General features: G+C 56.0%; 4 protein-coding genes across 41 annotated transcripts; 1 reads left to right on the forward strand and 3 right to left on the reverse strand.

Moving 5' to 3' along the window:
* Nucleotides 1-884: 884 nt before the first annotated feature.
* On the reverse strand, nt 885-12,327 carry BAG6 (BAG cochaperone 6). 37 transcript variants are annotated; one of them, XM_045866549.3, is made up of 26 exons: nt 11,985-12,327; nt 11,194-11,320; nt 9,762-9,879; nt 9,465-9,661; nt 9,175-9,228; nt 8,932-9,006; nt 7,854-8,092; nt 7,207-7,336; nt 6,594-6,791; nt 6,138-6,390; nt 5,708-5,785; nt 5,489-5,596; nt 5,254-5,366; nt 5,057-5,141; nt 4,563-4,846; nt 3,913-4,204; nt 3,623-3,792; nt 3,387-3,440; nt 3,158-3,260; nt 2,943-3,067; nt 2,620-2,766; nt 2,459-2,518; nt 2,201-2,347; nt 2,014-2,121; nt 1,344-1,490; nt 885-1,061 (listed from the first exon to the last, which is right to left on the reverse strand). In XM_045866549.3, exons 2-26 carry the CDS (start codon nt 11,305-11,307, stop codon nt 966-968), a joined length of 3,495 nt encoding a protein of 1,164 aa, XP_045722505.1. In that variant the 5' UTR covers nt 11,308-11,320; nt 11,985-12,327; the 3' UTR covers nt 885-965. The 37 variants fall into 37 exon arrangements, 36 of the variants coding, with proteins under 36 accessions (XP_045722505.1, XP_045722503.1, XP_054361761.1 ...); XM_045866547.3 differs by having other exon boundaries at nt 5,057-5,144; XM_054505786.2 differs by having other exon boundaries at nt 5,057-5,144; nt 5,708-5,812; nt 11,985-12,249.
* Nucleotides 12,328-14,464: 2,137 nt separating this feature from the next.
* APOM (apolipoprotein M) lies at nt 14,465-16,544 on the forward strand. The gene is made up of 6 exons (XM_045866139.3): nt 14,465-14,578; nt 14,975-15,129; nt 15,415-15,488; nt 15,589-15,687; nt 15,876-15,974; nt 16,403-16,544. Exons 1-6 carry the CDS (start codon nt 14,465-14,467, stop codon nt 16,426-16,428), a joined length of 567 nt encoding a protein of 188 aa, XP_045722095.3. The 3' UTR covers nt 16,429-16,544.
* A 233-nt stretch (nt 16,545-16,777) lies between these two features.
* On the reverse strand, nt 16,778-19,199 carry CUNH6orf47 (chromosome unknown C6orf47 homolog). Its single transcript, XM_045866566.3, has one exon. The coding sequence runs from the start codon at nt 18,312-18,314 to the stop codon at nt 17,451-17,453; it is 864 nt and encodes a 287-aa protein (XP_045722522.1). The 5' UTR covers nt 18,315-19,199; the 3' UTR covers nt 16,778-17,450.
* A 1,273-nt stretch (nt 19,200-20,472) lies between these two features.
* GPANK1 (G-patch domain and ankyrin repeats 1) lies at nt 20,473-23,398 on the reverse strand. Of its 2 annotated transcripts, XM_045866568.3 has the most exons (4): nt 23,097-23,398; nt 22,884-22,947; nt 21,646-22,540; nt 20,473-21,089 (listed from the first exon to the last, which is right to left on the reverse strand). In XM_045866568.3, exons 3-4 carry the CDS (start codon nt 22,254-22,256, stop codon nt 20,645-20,647), a joined length of 1,056 nt encoding a protein of 351 aa, XP_045722524.1. In that variant the 5' UTR covers nt 22,257-22,540; nt 22,884-22,947; nt 23,097-23,398; the 3' UTR covers nt 20,473-20,644. The 2 variants fall into 2 exon arrangements, with proteins under 2 accessions (XP_045722524.1, XP_045722523.1); XM_045866567.3 differs by lacking the exon at nt 22,884-22,947.
* Between the last annotated feature and the right edge of the window lie 22 nt (nt 23,399-23,420).

Genomic DNA, 23,420 nt, shown 5'->3' on the forward strand with positions numbered 1-23,420 from the left:
GTAGTGGTTTTAGGGAAGTTTGCTGACCCTGGTGATCCGTTCTAACAAGCTACCTCAAAGTTTGTTCGGTTGTATATTGAAGTCTTAGGGACTGGGAGCCAGAGCTGGCTCCGGTGAGTGAGGTCTGTTGGCCACTAGGCTGGAGCTGACACGGGGCTGGCCCGACATGTCTGAGGCTTTGGTGGTACATCTAGAAGGTAGCACCCCACCGGGTTGTCAAGCAGGGTCTCTGGCCTGTCCAGCAAGAGAGCAGAGTCATCAGGCCTCTTAAATCCCTGAGGTAGTGTCCCAAGAGGTCCTGGTGGAAGCTGAAGTATATGGCCTGGCCTTGCCAGGTCTTCGGCCACGTTCTGTTGGTCCAGCAATAAGCTAGCGCACGGGGAGGGGACTGCAATTGCATCTCTCCAAGGGAGTAGCAAAGGATTTGCAGCCTCCTCTCACTTTGGTCCCGGCTACGAACTGGAGAGGAGGGCCCTGAAAGCGGTTTCGTGGACTCCACATTCAAGCCCGTGAACGGGAGGAGGCCCGTTCAGCCCGGTAGATGAGTGCCACTGTCAGGCTTGGCTAGTCAGGCTGGGACTGCATTTAGGTCTGCAGCTGCTTGGAAATCAAATGGTTTTTTACCGGATAGTTTGAGAGCCCTATGCTGGCCTAGAAATAGGTTTGGTCCATCTGTAAACTCCCGTTCTTTCACGTACACGTAAAATGCTTGTGCGTGATTGCGGTCGCCAGGCTTCGTTTCAGTGCTGCCCCCCGTGAACAGCAGAACAAGGCAGTGCGCGGCTGCTCGCCGGGGAGGATGAACACAGCTGGGCTCCTAGGGACTACTCCGAGAAGACTGAAGTACTTCGACGACTTAAGAAAGACAACTTAGAGACAATAGAGCCAGGAAAATCTGACTTTTATTTCTTAAATACTGTGAAGGGAAATGGTCCCCTGATGAGGGAGGGCCACAGAGCAAAGAGCTAGGGATCATCAGCAAAAGCCCGATGGGCATTAGGGAAGCGCTGGGGGCTGTAGTTGGGGTCTTCCTGCAGTCGCTTTTGTATATCAGCCCGAAGCTAGAGAGAGAGAGAGAGAGAGAGAGAGCAAGCGGGTTGGAGGGGCACTGGCTGAGGCTCTGGGATCCCAGCGAGCACGCAAGGCCGTCCCTTAGGAACTAGCACTTCCCACCAGCCACAGTCGGGAGCCTTCCCAGATGCCACTAGGGAAAAAAACTCTTTAAAAAACATCAAGTAGTAGCCCCAGGCTGACCAGTTTGTCTCTGAAGGGATCAGAAAAGAGGGGCCCTAGCCCGACCCCTCCCACTAGACCATCCCTATTCTGCTTCAAGGTGGGGGCACCTGCTGCCTGTAGCTCTCCTGAACCTCTGGTGCCTCCAGGTCCCGGCTCAGGCTCTCGGGGCTCGTCAGCGGCCGAGCTCCGGCTGCCTTAGCTGCCCGGCTCACGGCCTCTGAGAGAAGCAGCTGGGGGCCCTCACCCTGCATCGTCTGGGGGACAGGGGGTCGGGAGGGAAAAGGGGATCAACGTCAGATCCAGTGCCACCACCCAGCTCACCCTTTCCAGGAGCCAACCACTGAATTTCTAGGCTAGTGGAGAGAAGGGAACCAGCCCGCGGGTGGTTCTGAGCGCAGAAATGCCTTCCTAGTTGGCTCTGGCTCTGGCGAGAGAGCGTTTGCACGTGCTGGACTTGCCCTTCAAAACACGGGCGGCAGGAGGAGTCGCGCCACCCAGCACTCAGAGCTAGCTAGTCCACGAGAGGAGGCCGCCCTCGAGGAAACGGGCCCTGGCCACACGGCACCTGGGGGTCAGGCGGCTGAGGGAGGACAGCGGCGCTGGTGCGCGCTAGCCTCACACCTACTGCCACCACTGTGGGCGAGTCCCAGGAAGGCTTCCTTGTCCACTCAGCCACAGGACGGAAGTAGGAAGAACTCCTTCCGGCTCTAACTAGTTGATTCTAAACACGGCAGAGGAAGGGGGATAAAGAGCTCCTCAGGGAAGAGGCACACCAACCTTACGTCTCTTGGCAGGCATACCACTGAGGTAGGCGTCGCTCAGGGGGGGCTGCGGCTTCACCTTCCGCTGGCTCTGAATGTCCTGCTGGATAATCGGGACCCACTCCTGGGGACGGAAAAGATGATGAGGAACTGGCACAACTTCCAGCTGCTCTTGGCTCCCCAGCTCACCTCCTGACACTCACTGGGGGGACTGCGGCTGCCCAAGGCTCGGTCTCAGCTGAAGCTCCGTCCTGTTCGTCCCGGGAGCCGCCGCCCTCAGGAGCAGGAGGTGGCCCTCGGGACATGGCCTCTTCTGCTGTTGTGCCCGGGGCCGGGGAAGCATTCTCCCGCTGGGAGTGAGACAGCGGGGAAGATGCAGGCTTCAGCATCCCCAGCCTCCAGCCCTTCTGCCCGCAGCCCTCCACTCCCCGTTGTCTGGCCCCTCGACCTCTCCCTGGTACCTGAGGCTCAGGGGAAGTCCTCTCTGAACCCTGAACTTCCATTGGCTCCTCAGGAAGTGGCTATGAAATTGGACAGAGGAGGAGAACACAAAAGGCCCTCTCAGGCCTCCCTGTCCAGTTCCCTCAAGTCCCCGGACCCCACAGCCCATCGGGACCCTTACCTGGGGGGGGTCACCAACCCTGCGAACGTATCTGAGGATGGCATCAGGGCCCACGGGCATGTGCTCCAGAACCACCTGAAGCCTCAGTCCCATCATAGTGGTCAGCCAGCTCACCAAGGATGGGTTCACCCCACGAGACATGCGACGCTGAAGGCAGAAAGCAGCCTTGGAACACAACATCTTCAACCAGCTTTTGAAAGGTACGGAAGGGTAAAGGACGGCAGTTTGGAGCAAAAAAACAAAACGAGAACTGCAGGATAGCAGAGAGAATGGAACCCTAAGAAAACAAAAGGCTGGAGATCGGGGGGCTGGGTGGTGCTTACAATTCGGCCGTTGATGACTGCGGCAAGTTCCATCTGCTGTCCCCCCAAGCAGTGCAGGTTGAGGGCCAGGCATTCAAACAGGCCCTGGTTACACAACTCCAGCAAACGGGCCCCAAACCCACTGTCTGTGGGCAAGATGCGAGGAGGGGACGCTGGCACCGGCAGCCCTGCGCCTCTAACCCGCCCACACGTGCGCCCGCGGGCCCGCCCCTCACCTGTGCAGTGCAGCACGTGAGCAGCAATGCTGTTGAACTGCTCCTGGAGAAATTCCAGGTTTGTCCGGATGATGTCCACGCCGGGCTGAACCTGCACCAAAGACTGAGAAACGAGACACGCAAAGAGCCCCAACTCAGGGACCCTGCAGGACTAGGATCGAGGAGGCAGGAGGAGCAGCAGTTACCCTGACCACAGCCGGGACACGAGGAACGGGGAAGGGTTACTCACAAAACTCTCCCGCACGTATTCTTCCAGCCCCGTGATCAACGTGTGGGTTGCCGTCTAGAGGGAAGCAGCACAAGTTCAGGCCCAGGCCCCAGGCCCCAGGCCCCAGCCCCCTCCACCTCCGGTAAGTCCAGGACTCGGGCTGGAGCAATCGTCGCTTTAGGTGACAGATGAACAGAGTCAGGAAGAAGGAACGGAAGCTGAGCAGGAGCGCTCTGAGGCCCAGGGTCCTCACTTACCCGTATGTTGCCAGGTGTGGGCTCTTGGCCACCCAGGTAGTGCTGGTGGAAAAAGGACCGCAGCTGGGGCTGGAGCCGCTGCAGGGGCTGGAAATGGCCATGAAGGAGCATCACCACGTCCACCATGGAAAAGTTCTGGCACAGAAGAGAGAGCAGGGCCCCAAAGAATCCTAGGAACAGGGGCCGAAGTCAGCAGCGGCCTTCACCACCTGGCCTGCCCACCCACCACCAGCCCGTCGGCCTCGTTCCGGCCATCGGCAACCCCCCCGCCCCGCCGCCGACTCGCTCACCGAGGGCCCCATCAGCCCCAGGCTCGAAGATGTTGCTGGACCCGCTGAGGCGCTGGATGAAAGCGGCGATACTCTCGCTGCTGCCAGCCCGGGCCCCCAGGGAGCCCAGCAGGGAGTTCAGCACACCCTGCACCACGGAGGTAAAAAACTCCGGCGACAGGCTCTCAAGACCCAGGCCTCCAGGGCTCCCTGCACCAGCAGAAGGGGACCCCGGCGGGGGCACGGTCTGCTGCTCGGGGGCTGGGGCCGGGGGTGGGGGCGGCGGAGGGGGCGGAGGCGCCGTCTGTGTCGCCTGGCAGACAGAGAAAGAACACACCACAGAAAACAAGCTGAGAACGGGGACAAGACACCGGGAAGGCACAAACCGGAAGAAGCCCGAAGACGGAGCGCGCCGGCCCCTCTCCCTCTGAACGGGTGAGGTCAGAAAGCAGCACCGCGGGCTACTCTGCCTTCACAGCCTCGTCTTCCTCTTCTCCAAAACCGTGGGGGGGGGGGGGGTGCTGGGGCGTCAGTGAAGTCCCGGGGCCCCCTCCCACCGCCAGGCCCCCGGACGCTGGAACCCAGCAGCGAGATCGTAGCGACAAGACACCAGCGCCCGGCTGGGCCCGAGGAAAGGGGGGCTGAAGCCAAAGAGCCAGCCAGCCACCCACCTGCAGGAAGTCGGTCATGCCCTGCAGGAAGGCGGGGACGCCAGGCATCGCCACGGTGATGGTAGGAGAAGCCACGCCGGGCGCCCCGGCCCCGGGCCCTGCCGGCCCCAGCAGGCTCCCCAAGAGCTGGGAGAACTGCAGGTCGGCCGCGGAGGGCTGCGGGGGCGGAGGCTGGGCAGGCCCCCCGGGGGCAGGACCGGCGGTGGTAGCAGTGTTGGTGGTGCCAGCGCTGGCTGAAGCGGTGGCGGGGGCCGCAGGTGGAGCCATTCCTGGGGTCCCCTGAGCTGGACAGACCGAAAGAGACAAGGTGAACTGTAAGGAGAAACGAGATGCCCCGGCATTTCCATCACGCTCTCCCCGGCAGGAGAGCAAGGACAAAGGACCCATGCGGAGAGCCGGGAAGCGGCCGTGAGGAGCGGCCGTGAGGAGCGGAGCGTCAGCCTCCAGGCTGTGGCCCCCCCTGCAGCTGGACGTGGGCGGGAACGAGGACTCACCCACGAGAACGGGCTGCATCAGAAGCTGCCCCACAAGGCCGCTCACCATCTGGGCCAAAGAGGCATTGGTACCCAGCCCGGTGCCCTGCTGAACCGAGAGAGGGGAGGCTTTCAGTCCTGCCCTGTCCACTCCCCACCACAGGACCCTCTCCGCAGACTCTTCCGCCCCACCCCAGAACTCCTCCACCCTTACTCACTAGAGTACCCGAGACGGGGGGCCCCCCAGGATGGGAAGGCCGAGCCTGTGGAGGGGTGGGCCGGGCAATCACCACCCGGGTGGGAGCTGTCGGGAAGCCTGGCACCTGCTGTCCTGTGGGTGGCAGAGGGGAGAGACCGAGGAGGGCTGAGGGCTGGGCCCTGGCCAGCCAGCCAACGGCACCCACCACCATGGACCGTGCCCCACCTCCCAAGCTTCCCCTCCCGGGTCATTACCTGCGGCCGCGGAGGCAACAGCTGCCACCATGGCCTGGTGAGTGATCTGGTGGGCGACGGCGTGCATGAACTCAGGGGGCAGGGAGGGCAGCTGGATGAGGGTGGAGCCTGAGGGGCGGGTCTGATGTAACCTTGAACCTGGACCCCCTTCAACCCACCCACTCGGCCCTACCCCTTGTCTACCCAGAGCTCAGCCTGCTCTGATGCCCTCACTCTTACCCAGGGTCTGGCCATGACCAGGGGGTCCTAGGGGGCCAGTGGGAGCACTCGGAACTCCACCAGGCTGTGTGCCAGAATCTGGGCAGGGAGACAGAGAGAGTGGCCCTGAGACAGGCGGGGCCAAGGCCTAACTGTATCCTCCAGAGACCAGCATCCTTCAGGCCGCTACTCCCCCCACCAGAAAGCCGGCTTTTCCCTCCATCTGGACAGGGAGGATGCACTCCCTTCGCCATGCACACCAATCTGCAGGGACAAGCAGTCCCTCCTGTCCTTCCCCACATGGGCCGACTAAAGCTTCTGCCCTGGTTCCTCTGCTCTGGCAGCCGGCCCTGGCTTCTCCCCTCCCCACCCTCACTCTCACACCTCCGCGCCTCAACCCCGCCTCCCGCGTCGTGCAGCTCTACTCTACCGACGACTGGCCCTAACTCACCTTGGATGTTCATGTGCATCATGACCACGGGTTCCACGCTCTGGTGGGAAATCCGGATGACCCTCGGGTGGCTGGTGGTCGGGGGGGGAGCCGGCCCTGGCGGGGGAATCCCCTCGGTTGAGGAGTCGACAGCGGTGGAAGTGGGAGCCAGGGACGAGGCCTGCCCAGGACCAGGGGGAGCTGCCTCCGCATTGGCAGCCGGGGGGGGCCGAGTCCCATTCCCCGTCATGGTCACGGTGGTTCCTACATTGATCTGGAGCAGACAAATAAGGCAGTAGTGAAGAAAACAAGAGCCTAACCCAGAGTACCCCGAGATAAACTCCTTCAGCCTCCCCATCCTTCATCCCTTTGTATTCCCAAAGTCCCCACCTTCTCGCTTCAAGCCCGATAGCTACTCTGGGCCGTTCCACCAATAGCGCCCCGCATTGTCCGTCCCTCCGGGCTCCCCCGACCCACCTGGATGGGGATGGCTGCCTGCTGAAGCACCATGGGGGTGGTGTAGTGCGACATGGGCCGAACCACGTGCAGGTGTCGTGGGGGCGCACAGGCCAGGTTGCAGCGCAGGTCAGACAGGGCCACGAAGGTGTTGCCCAGCAGCCGCAGGCTCTCCCCCACCAAGTTGATCAAGCGCTGGTCCTCTTCACGGCCCTCTTGCTGTCCCCACCGGGGCCGAGCACAGAAAGGCAAAAACCTATCAGGCTGGAACGAACCTCGGTAACAAGAGCAGCAACACCCCTGAAGAACACCGTGCTCTCTACACCTTTGGGCATAGCCTGGGAAGCTTCTGGGTAGGCCCGGTCTGAGCAAGTAACTTCCACTTCACATACGTACAAAGTTCCCTACTACGACTGGCACCAGAAAGTCAGCACATCATCTACTCCTCTCCCTCACTCCACGTAAGCTTCCTGAGCAACTCGCTCGAGGCATCGAGGGAGAAAACCAATAGACAAATCTACAGAACTCATTCCGTTGCAGACAGTGTTGTTTTGCGGGGGAAAGGGTTAGCTAGCTGCACTCCAGACCGCTCCCTGTGGGACGCACCGGGGGTGAGGGGGCGGGTGGCACTCACGTTGTTGTTGTAGTCCGTGGTGGCAGCGGCACCCAGAACCTCGTAGTAGCGCTGCAGGAAGGGCTGCAGGCGGCTCTCCAGCCGCTGGAGCTCCTGGAGCACTTCGACGTACTCCGCAGGCGAAGGGTGGCTGGGGGCAACCCCGAGAGGCAGTGAGCAGAGGCTTTCCTCAGATCCCCAGCCTCCCAGCTGACCTAGACTACAATGCCCTGTCTCTCCGCAGCCCCCCAGACACCTGGCCCAATCCCTCCTGGGACCAGCAGAACATCCATCCTTCACCTGCACCCACAAGAAGACAAGGAGAAGAAAACAACTGCTTCCACCTTCCCCACCACACAATCCCATCCCTATGATGGCAGGGAACGAACGCTGAAGGAAGAAACGCCGCCCGCGTGAACTTGGGGAAGAGAGTCTGGATCGGGCTCAGGAACCACCACCTGGATTTCCTTGCCCCAGGGACAGCAGTGCTTCCGGCTCGATTGCCAGCCCTAACCTCATTCGGCTGGTCCAGAGCCTCTCTGCCCCACCAGGCTAACCCTACAGGTAAGAATGCCCAGCGGTCCCCTTCTCCCACCATCCCCTTCCCGGCTCTCATACTTCACTGAGGATCCCTCACTCCCCTCCCAAAGCGTCCCTCGGGTTCTCACTTGGGCGCATTTGTCTCTGGGGCAGGTGCTGGGCCCACAGGGGCTGGGCCAGAAGGGGTGAGTTCTGGGCTCTGGGCTGGGACACGCTCCTCCACTTCTTCCGCCTCCATGGCCTCCCGAGGAGGCACTTCGCTTTCGACTGGTTCTGATGTTTGAGAGCTCAAGGCGACAGGCTCCGGGGCCACAGTCGGCATCTGTGCAGGCGGCTGACTGTGCTGTGCTTGGGGTCCCCCTCGACACTGAAGGGGAGAGATTCAGGATACCAAAGGCAGGATGAGACTGCCACAGATTACTCAGGTCAATGGAGAACGAGTGGAGAAGGAGCTCTAACTAGGCTCCTAAAGGCAGGGCTTTGCACCTGTCTGACTCCTCAGCAAAAAGCACCATGCTTAAACAAGACGCATGATAAATAATCTGTGATACTTGAGAGTTACTAACAAAATAAAAAAACGATAGTTCCCTAAACCTCCGCTAGAAGAATAAAAAACATCACACGCTACAGTCACAACACCAACCAATAGAACTAGGACATCTCGGCATCAGACAGTAATTAAAAAGCTAAAAAAGCACGGACTGCTTCTGTAATTGAAAAAAGATGCCACAAGAGTTATCTGGTAAGGGGCACCTGGGTGGCTCAGTTTGTTAAGTGACTGCCTTCGGCTCAGGTCAAGATCCCAGGGACCTGGAATTGAGCCCTGCATCAGACTCCCTGCTTGGCGGAAAGCCTGCTTCTCCCTCTCCCACTCCCCCTGCTTGTGTTCCCTCTCTCGCCGTCTCTCTCTCTCTCTTTCTCTGTCAATTAAATACATAAATAAAATCTTTAAAAAAAAAAACAAACTTATCTGGTAAGTCTGCAACAAACTTCCCAGATACCAGGCACCCAGAGGATTGGCAGGGACAAGAGAGCCCGACAAAGATATATTTTCTGCCCCAAAGAGTGAAGATTGCAGAGAACAGACCAGATCAGGCAGGAAGAAACCAGCTGATATGGCCAGTCATGCCTTCGCTGCCAGGCGGACACAGAACGGTAAGGGAGAATGAAAAGACAGACAGACCCTAGCCAGCCTTGCCCACTGACCTCCATCCGGGATAGTAAGGTCTGTATATCCCTGATCATGTGCTGAGCCATCACCAGCCGTACTCGGGGTTCACTCTATACGACAAGAGAAATAAAATGAGGGTACGTCTGAGACGAAGCCATGAACTCTACCACCCACTGAATCAGGTCCCAGCCGGCTCCTCAGCCAGGACCCCCCCACCCCCCACCTCATGGCCTCCTTCTCCCAGATCCCCTTCCCTGACCCTCCCAGGCCCGTGATACCTGTATCGGGGCCTGTTCCATGTTGATGTGAACATCCACAGCAGAGCCGTCACTCTGGGAAAAGGGTAAGGGAAGTTGCTCTGGGAGAAGCCAAATACTAAGGCCCCCACACCTCCAACTCATTTTCTGGAGCCCCACCCTTTTTCTCAAAGACTGAGGCCGTATCAGACCTCAGGGACCTGGAAACCCAATCTAAAGACCGAGACACCTATGTTTATGAGCTCTCTGCTATTGCCACAACCAAACCACCCTTCCCCACAAAAACTGGCCTATGTGGAACACAAGCTTACAGGAAGGTTGAAGGTTCCAACCATGACATAGCTGTTGGCATTCCGGTCATGAACAGAGGCCCCAGGCCCCCGAGTACCAGGTGGGGGTCCTCCACCATGGGTGCCTGAGGCAGACCCTATCCCAGAAGATGCCCCAGAAGGGAGCTGAGTCTGAGGAGGAGCCCGTTCCACCAGGTGAATAACCTTTCCCCCAACATCTGCAGGAAAAAAAAGATACACACCAAAGCATTATACAATCAAGTAAGCCCAAGGCCTCAGCTCATCCCTCAACCTCTGAACTGCCTCCCCCAAACTTACTGTATTCCTGGAGCTTCTTATCATCCTGCAGAACTCGTCCCTGATAAATGAGCCGTTGTTTCTCAGAGGGAATGCTGACAGAAGCAGCAATGTGCTCTTTAAACTCCTTTACATTCATCTACAGCAAAGAGAGACCAAGAACTATCAGTGAATGTAGGAAAAGGGGAAGGACGGAAAGGGGACAACTGACTTTTGGAAATGAGGGGTAAAAACCACCCGATCATAACATCACTACCTATTTGTCTTGATTGTGAGATAATTATTGTACAAAGTCCCAAACTAAGACATGTTTACACCTGTCAAGACAGACAATAAGGGCGCCTGGGTGGCTCAGTTGGTTAGGCGACTGCCTTCGGCTCAGGTCATGATCCTGGAGTCCCGGGATCGAGTCCCACATCGGGCTCCCTGCTCGGCGGGGGGTCTGCTTCTCCCTCTGACCCTCTCCCCTCTCGTGCTCTCTGTCTCTCATTCTCTCTCTCAAATAAATAAATAAAAAATCTTAAAAAAAAAAAAAAGACAGACAATAAGTGTTAACAAACTTCAAGTTATGTGCCCAGAAAAAAATTATGTGGCTGAGAAACAGAAAAGCTAATTGACATTCCCTTCTCTCCCTGGCTCCCAAAGGAATGTGTGTCTACGGATACCATTGACCCCTCCTCAAACACAAAATGATACAACTCTACAATCTCAAAGATAAATGCAATGACAAGGAAGGGGGAGTGGAAAGTCAAGTTAAGGAAGGCTCAACGGCAAAGAGAAAAAATAACAAACACTTTCCTAACTGGACAAGTGAGTCTTCAGAAGTACCAGATTGTTTATGTACATCTAATCAGAAAAGCCTATATGGTTTTTTGTGTACATGTTAAAAGCCATGGACCAACCCCTCATGATTCTGTCTCCACGTATCACAGGAACTAATGGTACAGACAGCCGTGTGGCATTAAAATCAAAAGATTCAAATTATGCCACAGATACTAGTAATTCCAGTCAACAGTCTGCTAGGGATCTACCTGTGCTACAGGCTCTGATTTCTAGCCTTTAAAAACATAATACAGACCTGATTAATTTTTGTTTTTAAGACTCGAGTTTTGGATCTCTGTTCTGTTTCCCTTCCCAAAGGCACGAGCCATGTCTGTCCCTTTGGGCTGGGGTTTGCTCATGATGATGGCATACAGATTCGTCCTTCCTCCACATTTCCCTCTGCACTGAGTTCTATCAAGGTGGAAAAAGGCAGAACAAAATCTGCCTCATTCAACAGAAGCCATACCTTCTCACTCAACAAGAAAGACCAAAAAATGTCCTGTCCAAAATATGAACAAAGGAACCAATTAAAAAAGATTCAAGAACCAAAAAAATCAGGCTCTTCTCTCAGAATAAGGGGCCTATAAGAGGAAGAGTTAATGAGTGTCTTCCAGAAGTGCCGGGGTCTCACCTGGGCCCTCACAATAAAGGTCCGAGTCTGAGAGTCCAAGGTCTTCACCAGCACCTCCAGGCTGTCAGGCTCCTCCATACTGGTAGTGGTACTGGTACTATCACTGGGCTCCATGGCTGACAGCTCTCTAAGGAAGAATAGAGGGAGGGAGGCCTGCTGTCGCCCAAAGCAGATACCCGGAAGCCTCCCCGGCCTGAGTCTCCGCCCTAATACCTAAAGAGTTTCTCCCACACAAGCGCACACACTCACACCCGCCCCCATCCCCCTTCTGATTCCGGGGCACGGGGAGAGAAACACAAAGGGCAGGAGATCGACGGCACAGGGAGCTGGAGGACGGGGAGATGGGAGGGGCTCCACAATGCCAATCACAATAAGGGAGGGCCAGTCAGGCTAGGAAGCCGGGAAGGTAGGAACCAGGAGACCGGTGTCATCACCAGTCGCGATACGACAAAGGCCCCAAAGGTCGGCAAACCCTGGGGAGCACACGAGAGCGGGGGGTCGCGCCAGACTCTGCGGAGACAGTGGTTTCGCGCACGCGCGCCACGCCACGCCCATCGAACTCGCCTAAGTCACGACAGACCCGAAATGACGGACACTCACGGGGGGCCAGACTGGCTAGCTGACTGCCCCCCTCTTCCGCCTTCCCTCGATGCTCCAGCAGAGCGGCGCAACCAACACACACCAGACACAGACACAGACACACAGACACACAGACACACACACACACACACCCCACCCCACCACTACCAATACCACCACCCCGGGCTCCGCCCCCGAGTTCCCCACGGTACCGTCACTTCCGGTCTCCCCCAACTTGCCACCGATGGCCACTTCCGTTTCCCCGATAGTATTTGGGGATCGCTAGGCTGTACTTCCGGCTCCCCCAGGCCCCCAAGCTTTACTCTTGTGGGGCACAACGAGAAAGTTCGCGGCCCCAAACAGTGAGTTCCTTGGGGCGAGACGGGCCGGGGCCGGCCTGGATGGGAGGGAGCCGAGCACCCCGAGGAGCCGCCACCGCCGTCGCCCGGGGGACCGTACTGCGCCTGCGTGCGTTGCACTACGCATGCGTACACTCTTAGGCACCTCCCCACCCCCGCTAACGCTGTTCACTTCTGTGCACGCGCTTGAGCCGTGGGAGGTTGAGGTGGCTACTATAAATGCCTGAAAATAATTACCAGAAGAGACTCTATACCTCGAGAGGCTTTGGACAGTTGTGTGCCTCTTGGGAGTTTGGGGACTGGGGATTGTTCCTCATGAATCTATGTTAAAGTCTTGGCCGGCAGAGAACTTGAGGCGGCACTGTGCTGGCCTCCTAAAATTCTGTCTTCTCACTGGCCCTCGCGGCGCTACTCCTTCGGCGCCTCCGGAAGTCCTCCTGCTTTAGGCGGTTGGAGATGGTTCGCGAGCAACCTGGGTGTGCTGTCGCGTCGTTGGGGCTTTCGGTGCTGCCCGGTGGGCGTTTGGCGGGGTGTGGGCGCCATGTTCCTCGCCGGCGGTGTGCGGCCGGGAGGACACGCCATGTTCTGGAGCAACTAAGGATTTACTGCTTTTCAGGACTTTCGTCAGAAAGGGCGCCTCCAAGTTTGGGAATTGGGAGCGAATGGAGTCAGACTGGACCGAAGCACAAGAGTCCGATCCTGGGCTATTGAAGGGGCCACCGCAGGGCTTCCGCTGGCCGGGGTCGACGGTCAGACTGGGCAGTCGCGCCCCGCCCCCCGCCCTCGGGCAAGGGCCCTGGCCCCGCGGCGCTGCAACTTCTACCGTCTCGTGGCTGCCGGCCTACCTGTCCCCGGTGTCCACAGCCTTTCTGGGTTTCGTAGTTTCTACCCAGGTCCCAGTACTGTTTCAGTTAAGAGTTCTAATAAACACCTGTTTAGTGAGCACTTGGTTTGTGCCAGCCAAATTGCTCAGGGTTTTGCGTACTGCCCCATTTAAAAGGCTTTCAACACCTGAGATAGGGGAGTACACTTAGGCGAAAGTAAGCGGCAGAACTGGCAAGTCCAGGCCTACCAGACCCCGGGTCAAGCATTTCTACTTTACTGCTCCTATAAATTGTTGTATTTTATATATATTTGCTTCTTCTTACTAAAAAAATGGCAAACATTACCCCCAAATGTTACAAGGGGCCTTCATATACCCATCACCCAAACTTGGTTCTTTTAACTAAATCGCAAACCCATAGCAAGCCTCACCTCTCAGAAATTTTTTGGCAGTCTGTGGTTTATACATAATCTATTAAGGAAGCCCCATCTCTCATTGCATTAATTGCTCCACCCACTTGGCACTATCCAATGAGTGCCTCTTGACAATTCTTTCCGTACTATTATTTGAGAACCTATAGCCCACTAGAAACTGTAATAAGTGCCTTTACAAACATTAATTATAGTGAATATTTACTTTGGACTTAACCACGTGCAGGCCTTTGCTAAGGGCTTTACATGCATTATCTCTTTCAATCCTATGAGATTGATGGTTTGATCATTTTACAAGTGAAAAAAAAACAGGCATAGAGATTAATAAAATTGTCCAAGATCTAACAAATAGTGGAGTTAGGGTTTGCACCCACTCTGCCTAACACCAATATCTATCCTCTAACCTTTACTGATGTAGCCTCTTCCTTCTGGTAATAAATGTTGAGTGAATGAGCTCGTGTCAGTGAACTTTTCTCAGGGGTGTTCATATTGTTTCCCTAATTACAAACTTCAGCGAGAAGGCCTCCCATTCACCAGGCCCCAGCACCTGGTTCATACCTGTCCTAAAGAACTTACCAGGCTGTGTACTGCAAGGATTTGTTTTGTTTACACAACTAGTTTTTTTTACTGCTCTCAAGGCCAGCGACTGTCATTCATTTTTATGTCTCTAGGGCTTAGCTGGGCAAACAGCTGGGACTCACAACAGTTTGCTAGGTGATGAATGAAAGAATCAGTTCACCTCTCTTCAGTGCTGTACAACAGAGCAGATATCCAGCACAAATATGGGTTGAAAGACCACAGGCTTCTACCTAGAGGGTTCAGCTCTCATAATTCCTGAGACCCTGCCAGGGTATATTATGGAGTGATGGCATCTAGAAGAGGGGGAGGAAGGCCCAAACACTGTAGGTAATCCAGGCTTGGGTTGGAAAACAAGGTTGAAGTTACTCATTAGCAGGTGAAAGGGTCAAGGGTCGAGGCAAGGGGGCTGGAAGCAGAGTGGACTGAATAACTAGCAGGGGGAGAGAGCAGTTAAGGCACCAGCCACTTCACGAAGAGCACCAGCTCCCTTCTGCCTGAAGATGGTCCACCAAATATGGGCAGCTCTGCTCTACCTCTGTGGTATTCTCCTTAACTCCATCTACCAGTGCCCTGAGTACAGTCAACTGACAACTCAGGGAGTGGATGGGAAAGAGGTATGGACTGAGAATGGGGGAAGCTGATGGTGGGGGCTCTGAGGGACTTGGGTGGGTGGCCTTGGATGACCAGAAGCCACGTTGGGAAAGGAAGGGAGAAAGGGTGTATTACGATAACGAATGCAAGAACAAGTAAAAAAAAAAAAAAAAATTTAGTACTGTGGCCATCAATGTGGAGACACGGTAGAATTGTGAGGTGGGTGGTTACTCAGGTTGATTGAGGGGGCTACAAAGGAAAAGTCGCTTAATGACTTCCTGTCATAACCCAACCCTTCGTTGGAAAAAAGCAGCTGCCACTCCACTGCTAAGTCCTGCCATCTTAAGAGTGGTGATGAAGAGGTTGAATGGGCCCTGTAGTGGGGACCCACCCTCTTCTGATCCTCTCATTCTCTGCAGTTCCCAGAGCCACACCTGGGCAGGTGGTACTTTATCGCAGGGGCAGCTCCCACCAAGGAGGAGTTGGTGACTTTTGACCCTGTGGACAACATTGTCTTCAACATGACTACAGGCTCTGCCCCCATGAAGCTCCAGCTTCGCGCTACCATCCGCATGTGAGTGGTGAGGAGGCAGAGACACCAGGAGGTGCAGTCTCTGCCCAAAATATGAGCACCCACCCACAAAGAGCTAGGCTCTTTGGGATATCCACTATTCTTGGCCCACTGAGTTCAATGGTTCTATTAGTTAACCTCTGAAGAGAGATGGGCCTAACCACCTGTCCCTTGGTAGCTTGAAACCCAAGGGGACCCAGGCTTCAAAGAGAAATAAGATGGAATAGAGGCTGGTACTGTGTGGCTAGGGTGTCACTCAGTCTTTCATCCTTGCCACCACTTCTGTAGGAAAAATGGGCTCTGTGTGCCCCGGAAATGGATCTACCACCTGACTGAGGGGAGCACAGATCTCAGAACTGAAGGTTGGTTCTCTCCAGCCCTCACCCTCCCCAAGTCCCCTGGGCTTGCTTGGTTTTGCATCTCTGACCTCACAGTCTCCCCCCCAAATCTCTGCCCCAACAGGCCGCCCTGACATGAAGACCAAGCTCTTCTCCAGCTCATGCCCAGGTGGAATCATGCTGAAAGAGTCAGGCCAGGGTTACCAGCGCTTCCTCCTCTACAGTGAGTGGGGATGCCAGGCAGGAAGGGTTGGAGAGAAACAGCAGAAGGGCAGGAGAGCCTCTCACTCTGGGCCCTATGATATCATCCAAGGAAGGGCTGGGTGCTGCTTCCATGAGGTCCTCACCAGGGAGAGGGAGGTACTGAGAAACTGGGACTTTGATGGGCCTGGCCCTGCCCTGCTCTTTCAGATCGCTCACCACACCCTCCTGAGAAGTGCGTGGAGGAATTCCAGTCCCTGACCTCCTGCCTGGATTTCAAGGCCTTTTTACGGACTCCCAGGAATCAAGGTGAGGGGGTAAAGTCCCACAAAAGAGGACTAGGACTCACCAAGTCTTCTGCAGGTGCCGGCTGAAAGGGACTCAAGTGATGTCACTGGAGGACATGGTCAAAGGCTGACATCATTAGAGTGGCTGTGCTGACACCTCCATTTGTGTCATAGGCTGTGATGGCACCAGAAGGATGTGGCCAAGAGCTGTGGTGTCACCTGAGGGAGCCAGGATGGGCTCTGGGCTACTCAAAAGAGAGGTTTCTTGAGTTTGCGGTGGATAAAAGGGGCAAGGGGGTTAGACACAAAAGGAAACGGGCCTCAGGGACCCCTTCTTTGATGCGAGGAAAAGCGGGAATGCATTCTCCTCCACCCCATTACCACCAACCTTGCTTTTCTCCCTGGAGTTCCTTCCTTTCCATCCTCTTCTTTTCTCCCTCCTCCCACCAGAGGTCTGCGAGCTGTCCAGTAACTGACCTGTAGCTTCATCTGTGCCCCAGATGGATATGGTGGGAGCTGCAGTTGTGCTGGGGGGAGGAGAAGCTGGAGACTCCCAACTCCAAGAGTAATAAAGATGATTTTTCAATCCTCATCTCATTTTGGGTTTGTCTCCAAACATCAATCCCCCCACCTCCATTTCAATATTCCCCCTGGACCTTCTACCACCTAAACCCCCAGCTGGACGGCATCAGGAAGGACACTGAGTGGTGGTAACTCTCTTTGTAGTGGTATATTTAGGATTTGGTGTGACACAGTTGTTTATTGCTGAGTGTGCAAACCCCTAACCCCAGAGTGGGGACTCCAAGGTCCAGTGCTTCCCCATACTTCCTGTCTGAGCTGCCAACCCCTCTGAATTGGCCCTCCTGCCAATACTGCCTGCACTATCCCCACTCCCCCTGGCTCCTGGGAATACCCAGATCCTTCCTGCAGGCTCCCTGTCACCATTGGCTCCTATCCACACCCCTTAATCCACCCACCTCACCGTCCCATTCTTCCCTTGTGGCTCAGATCCTAGGATCCAAGGGATTCCTTGGGTCTCCAGCCACCCTCTTACCCTAGTCAGAGGCCTGTCTGCCTCTGGTCTGCTCCACTCCAAGGTAGTTTTGAAAGGTAAAGAGGATCTTTAGTCTTTATTTTTCACCACCACGCTTATTTTTTTTTTTTTCTTTTAAAAAGTAAAGGTGGAGAGAAAAAACTGGAAGTGGAAGAAATGTAAAAGCAGAGTAAGAACAGCTGGTGAATTCAAGGGTGATATCCCCATAGTCCATAAACAGATACCCTAAACAGCTCTACTCTCTCCTGTGTATGAAGGGGGGCCATGCCCTCATACTCTGGGGTTTCTTCCCCATCCCTGAGGTCCCTGTGCTTACAATCTGGGTCATGGCCCCCACTCTCCTACAGGCCACACTATCTTCACTCTTGCTCCCACCCCACTCAGGATGGGGGCACTAGGTCACACTCTATCCTGCAGTCACAGCCCCTCTCCTGGGTCTCCTCTCTATTCCTCACCCTCCCTCTCCAACTTCTCGTCCTCCAAATCAGTGGTTTCCTCCTCCCCACTGGGCTCCCGGAGGCTGACAGCCAGCACCAGGGCCTGTAGGAGACCAAAGAGGCAGGCAAAGTGCAGGGGGTGAGCAGTAAGTAGGCTCAACACAGCATGGAGCCCGTGCAGGGCAGCCAGGAAGGACAGTAGCCCATGCAGCCAGAGGCCCAGCGGTCCGCGCAGGCCCAATGCATCCAAAGCTGCCCTCAGAGGCCGTGAGCACAGCCCCAGCAGGGCTGAGGCCAGCAGCTCCAGCAGGTGCAGAGTCAGGTTGGTTGAGATCTGCAGACACTCCTCTGGGCCCCCCAGGTACTGCAAGGGAGCCCCTGCTCCCCCACCTGGATCCCCCCGCAGCCAGCCCAGCAGCTTCTGACGCCGCCCTGGCTTCTCCACTGGGGCTTCTGGCCCAGGGGGGCTCAGTTCCCCTTCAGGGGACACTCCAGGTCTGGTGCCACTTGAGCCCACAGGATCCCGGCCCCGTTTGGGAATGGTTCCTCCAGTCTCCAGTCTCCCAGACTCTTGAGTGTTAGAGACAGTCTTGTCCCACTTGAAGGAATCCATTCTGTTGCTCCCCAGTTCCTCATCTCGGGACTCCCTACTTGGTTCTGGAGCAGCCTCAGAGCTCCTCCGTGCCCCTGGGTCCTTGGTCTTGGGAGGCCCCACATCTCCCATGGTTTCTGGGGCACTATCCCAGTCACTCCCTGAATTCTCAGAGGAGCTGTCCACTCGTCTGAGTTCTGGGGTAGGCAGGTCAGGCTTCATTGGTTTCCGGCGGCCCCAAGGGCGAGGTAGCCAGCCACCAAGCCGTCGCAGGAACATGGCTGGGATGTGTCGTGAGCCCCCCAATTCTGGGGCTGCTTCCTGGAACTGCTTCGATTCTCGGGTTTGGAGGCTGAGTGTCTCCTCAGAAGCCAGAGTCCGTTCAAGCTCAGAAGAACTGTTACCTGTGTCGTGAGTCCTACTCTGAATTCAGAAATGGCTCCCCACTTCCCTGGATGTGCTGCAGCCTCAAGTGTGGCAAGTGGCTTGTTTCCTTTTCAGTTTTGAGGTAAAGAAGGGAGGCACATCCAAATTCATTCACCACCACCACTACCGCCACCACCACCCCAAACACAAGATTCAGGACAAGAATCCCCAAGACCTGACAAGGCCTGGGTCACCTCCACGGTGTCCTCCCTAGGTTTCTGGGGTCTCCTTTTCTGCAGGCAGCACCCCAAGTTTCACTCACCAAGGCCACGCCCCAAGGTGCCCCAGAAACTGGAGAGGCGGTGCTCCATCCAAGAAGGAAGGAAGGAAGGTGGCCCTGGGTCTCAGGTGCTCCCAATCTGGAGAGTCCTGAACTGCTGACCTAAGGGAGCTCAAGAACAGGCAGTCTCTTACTGGGGGTTAGGAGAGAGGTGTTCAGCAAACTCCAGCCAGCAGCGCTCTTCTCTCGATTTAGAGAGCTATGAATCCTACAAAGCGGCCCGACCGGTCCCCGAGCACGCAGCTGAGACGCGGTCTCCGCAAGGTCAGGCCAGAGATGTCCTGGGAGATCCTCGTCGCGAGGCCAAGCGCGGGCCTGCCTGGGGACCCAGGCATCCGGGCGCGGTGCGTTGCGACCCCTCCCGGGCCCGGCGTCGTGGCCGCGACCTCAGCAGGCCGCCTGGAGCCGCAAAGCCCGGAAGCTGCTGCACTGGGCCGGGAGGGACAGACGGGGGCGGAGCCCGCAGTTCGCTGGGCGGACCCTGCGGATCCACCGCCCCCCGCGTCCCCGCGCCATTAGTACGCGCCACTCAGCAGGGCGCCAGCCGAGATCTGGCAGGGCCGGGGCAGGAGTATAAACCTAGCCATCCATCTTCGTCGCCCACAGGTCCCTGGGCGCTAGTGCTCCCCTAAATTCCTCCGCTCCCTTTAGCCTCCCGTCCTTTGGTTCTTCCCTGCACCCCACCCCCACCCCCACCCCCAACTCCTCCTTTTCATGTCCATGACTTCATGAAAGGCTTTTCCGGAAAAGCAAACTGCTTCTGTAGGACTTGTGCTGATCTTCCCTGCCCCTCCATGCAGATTTTACTTCCTGGGTCTGACAACAGTGAGCTCTACTTAGGCTCAGCACCTGGTATGAGCGGCAGAAGGGAAGGGGAGACAAGTGTAGACAAATAGAATGTGCTTCCCGCCCTCAGGCGTTTTCAGGTAGTAAAATGAAGAACCTTGACTTAAAGGTTACATTTGGGAGGCCAAAATGTACACTGGGAGGTGCTGGCTCTAGTTCAGCCAACATCATGGTAGAGGCTGGATATTCTTGGGCCCTCCCAGCCCATTGGCCTCTTCCTGCAAGACCCTACCTACTCTCATCACCCCCATGAGCTTTCCCAGGCTTCCCCGATCACCATGCACTGTATATTTGATCACGGTCATAGCCTGCCTCCTCTAGCTGTAAGCAATTAGAAGGTTAGGAATATGTTTTACTTCTCTTCTTAGCATATAGTGTATGATCTTGTTTAAAATCAGTAATTGAAAAAAATAAAATAAACACAGTGATTGAATTGGCTGCAGTGGTCAGGGGACGCTTCCTGGGGTAGGTGAGACTGGCACAGAGCTTGGGCAATTCCTGGCTCAGGGGACTGAAAGAATACGTGGGGCATTCCAGGCAGGGGCTAGGACCTGGAAATGAACCAGACTGGCAGGGAGGTGACCCTACCATGCCACCAGGAAGGGCTACCCCTTCTGGCTCAGGTGGGACTTGCATGTGGCCCCCAGACTTGTTCGGCTTTCCCACAATAGTTTCCAGAAAAGTGAATAAACACGGGGCGCCTGGGTAGCTCAGTTGGTTAAGCGACTGCCTTTGGCTCAGGTCATGATCCTGGAGTCCCTGGATCCCTGCTCAGTGGGGAGTCTGCTTCTCCCTCTGACCCTCCCCCCTCTCATGTGCTCTCTCTCATCCTCTCTCTCTCAAATAAATAAAATCTTTAAAAAAAAAAAGTGAATAAACACAAAAGAGGAAGAAGTTTGATTTATTTTTCAGCTCTCAGCTCCTCTCTCCCAAAGACAGAGCCCACTGACTAAAATCTGAGGGTCTGGGACCTGGACAGACCCCAGGAAGTAAAAGCCAAAGGGCCTAGGTCCAAGTTCAGACTTCAGCAATAGACCAGGATCAGACCTTACCAAGGTCAGAACTCAAGGTTCATGTATGTCCTCAGATCCCGCTCCCAGGCCCTGTGCTTCTCCTCCTGCCTTCTCTCCTCCCTCCGGCTCAATGTGGTCACCCGAGGGGCTCTCTCCCTCCCAGCCACGGCCCGAGTATCTTGAGCCAGGAAGTGTGTGACTCGGGGTTGGGGCACTGATCTGTAGCCTAATCCTTCCTGGTCCCTCTTGAGGACAGTGGGGATGGGGTTGGTGCGGCCTTCACCCCGAGGTCCCAGCCCCATTCCAGGCTCCCAGCCTCCCCTCAGTAGCAACTTGAAGCCTGGGCTGGAGGTGGGAACCCCAAGGGGCAGGTTGGGGGACCTGAGATCACGGGGCAGTGACAGCAGGTGAGCAGTGGATGTGTAATGGTTAGAGTCTTGAAAGTGGGCATTGCAGGTCTCACAGTACCGGAGGAACGGGGATTGGGACCTGCAGAGGAAAAAAGAGAACAGAGTTCAGGGCAGGGAAGAGTTGAGGCCTCACAGGTGGGTGGCAAGGTGGGAAGTCCTTCCAGTCTTTCTGCTAAAAAACAAATTGCCTTCCAAACCACTTAGCAATGAGGGACCCAGAGGGGAACAGTTGGGAGGAGAAATGGCAACCAGGCCTCAAGTTCTTGGGCAAAGCTTAACAACGACTACAATTAATATGTATACAGTGCTTATTATATGGTAAGCATCATTCTAGCACTTTACGTATATTGACCCATTAAATTCTAACAACCCTTTAACAAAGGTGCTCTTATACCCCCATTTCTCAGATAAGGAAAATGAGGCACATAAAAATTTGGTTCTTGCCCAAGTAAGGTAGAATTAGGATTTTAACCCAGGGAGCTCATGTTTATTATCACTCTATTACACTGCCTTATCAACCTATACTGGGGGATCAGGGAGAGAAGCTTTAGCTCTGTTCTGGAGCCCCTGGTGTGGAGTGGCTAGGAAGGGCAGAACACACTGAAAGATGGGCATGGGCTAAGGCTTCCCCTCACCGGTTCTCTGGACTCCTCATCTCTCCATGGCTCTCTCTGACCATGCGCGCCACCTCAGAGAAACCTGCTTCTTCAGCCAGCTGAGCAGCATCCTTGCCACCCAGCTCACAGACGCCCACCCAGGCAGCTCCACGGCCCAGGAGATAACGCACAGCAGCCCCCTGGCCTGCTCGAGCAGCACACATCAGGGGGGTCCACCAGAAGGCATCCCGAGTGTTGATATTGCCCCCGGCTCCCCCTGCCTCACGGGGATCCAACAGCCTTCTTAGTTCTGCCAGGTCACCTTCCTGAGCCGCCCTCAGTATCCACTGGGTCATCTTGTCCTCTGCCTCAAGGGATCTCCTTTGTCCATGTCCTCCCGAGGCTCCTGAAGCAGCTTCCCTCATCATTCTTCTCTTCTTCCTCTTTCTCTTACTGGCAGGTTCAGGCTGAGATCTCTGGGATTCAGAGACACTGCTCTCATCTGAAATCAGGGTCTCATAGAAAGCCCGGGCTGCAGCCCCATCCAAGGTGGGCTCCAGCTCTTCAGGCTGTGACTGCTGCTGCCCATCTTTCCAGAGGTCGCTGGGGTTGGTGGCTGGGGTGAAGGTGATGAGGGAGGGCCTGGACATGGCTTTTGGGAGAACTGAAAAGATGAGACTAGATAAAGGGAATATGAAACAAGCAAGCCAATCCCTTGGTGGCTCTGCACCGCCCTTTAAATCTTCCTTGATCCTATGTCGGGGTCTGGTCTTCCCAAAGAAAAACAGACTTTAACGCTTCTACAGAAGTAAGCAGATTTGGGGGAGAAGCTCCAGTCTCCGTGACTTTGTGATCTCCGAACGGCGAAACGGGGCTACTCTAAGCAAAGGAGCTGACGATCAAATAGCCACACGACCCGAACACGCACGCGTGACTGGAAAAAACAACAAAACACCAACACAAAACATAACTTGAGGGCTCAGTCATGTGCGAAGCGCCAGGTTCAGCTTCCCCGCCCCGGGACCTTTCCAATAGCACCCGCTCAAAATGCCACGTGCCTAGGTAGCGCGAGGACAGAGGATCTGTCGGTTGGGGTCCTACTTTTACATAACGCCCCCACAATGCCCTTCGCCTCCCCGAACGTGGTCCCCGCTCCGAGCTCATTTTTTAGAGCTGCGAAACCACTCTGTGAGTTATGAAAGGCTCTGAGGAGGCGGAAGGAAACCTGTGGAATGCCCCGAAGCTGTGAAATGAAATAACGTCACGCTGCCCCTCACCATTATTCTGACCAGGGTTCGAAGGTCACACTTAGTGCCCGCAGCAGAAGGCCCCATTCAAGCCCTAAGAGGAAATGGAGAAGTGCAAGGGGACGAGCAGCAGAATGGCTGGTGCTACCTCAGGTTAGCGCACGGGGCCGTCCCGTTTCTCACACCGCTCACCTCAGCCCATCCCACCCTTCCCACGTCCCTCAGCAAGGAGCCCGGCCTCACCTCCCGCCTGAGGAGACCACAACCCGGGGTGAAACACAGGCCCCGACGGGGCCTCCAGTGGCCGGCCTGACTCGGGTAAGAGGCTTGACAGGCAATGAGGACCCGGTGGGTTAGACGGGGATGAGGTCAGTATCCTGGGCATCAGGCGAGCGCCTGAAGCCGAACCTTGCTGCGTGAGGGGAGCTATAAGAAATCAGCGGCCAGCCTCGTTCCTTTCCCCGCCCCTCTCGGCCCCTCAGTCGCGGAATCCCACGACTCTCTTTCCCATACTCCCTGGCCCAGAGGGGGGTACTGCGCTTCCGCTTCCGGTGGCACCCCGCTGCG

The sequence above is a fragment of the Mirounga angustirostris genome, unplaced genomic scaffold (assembly GCF_029215605.1).
Source record: "Mirounga angustirostris isolate CCGP_5_RB_7025 unplaced genomic scaffold, mMirAng1.0.hap1 SCAF_8, whole genome shotgun sequence".
Taxonomy (NCBI): Eukaryota; Metazoa; Chordata; class Mammalia; order Carnivora; family Phocidae; genus Mirounga; species Mirounga angustirostris.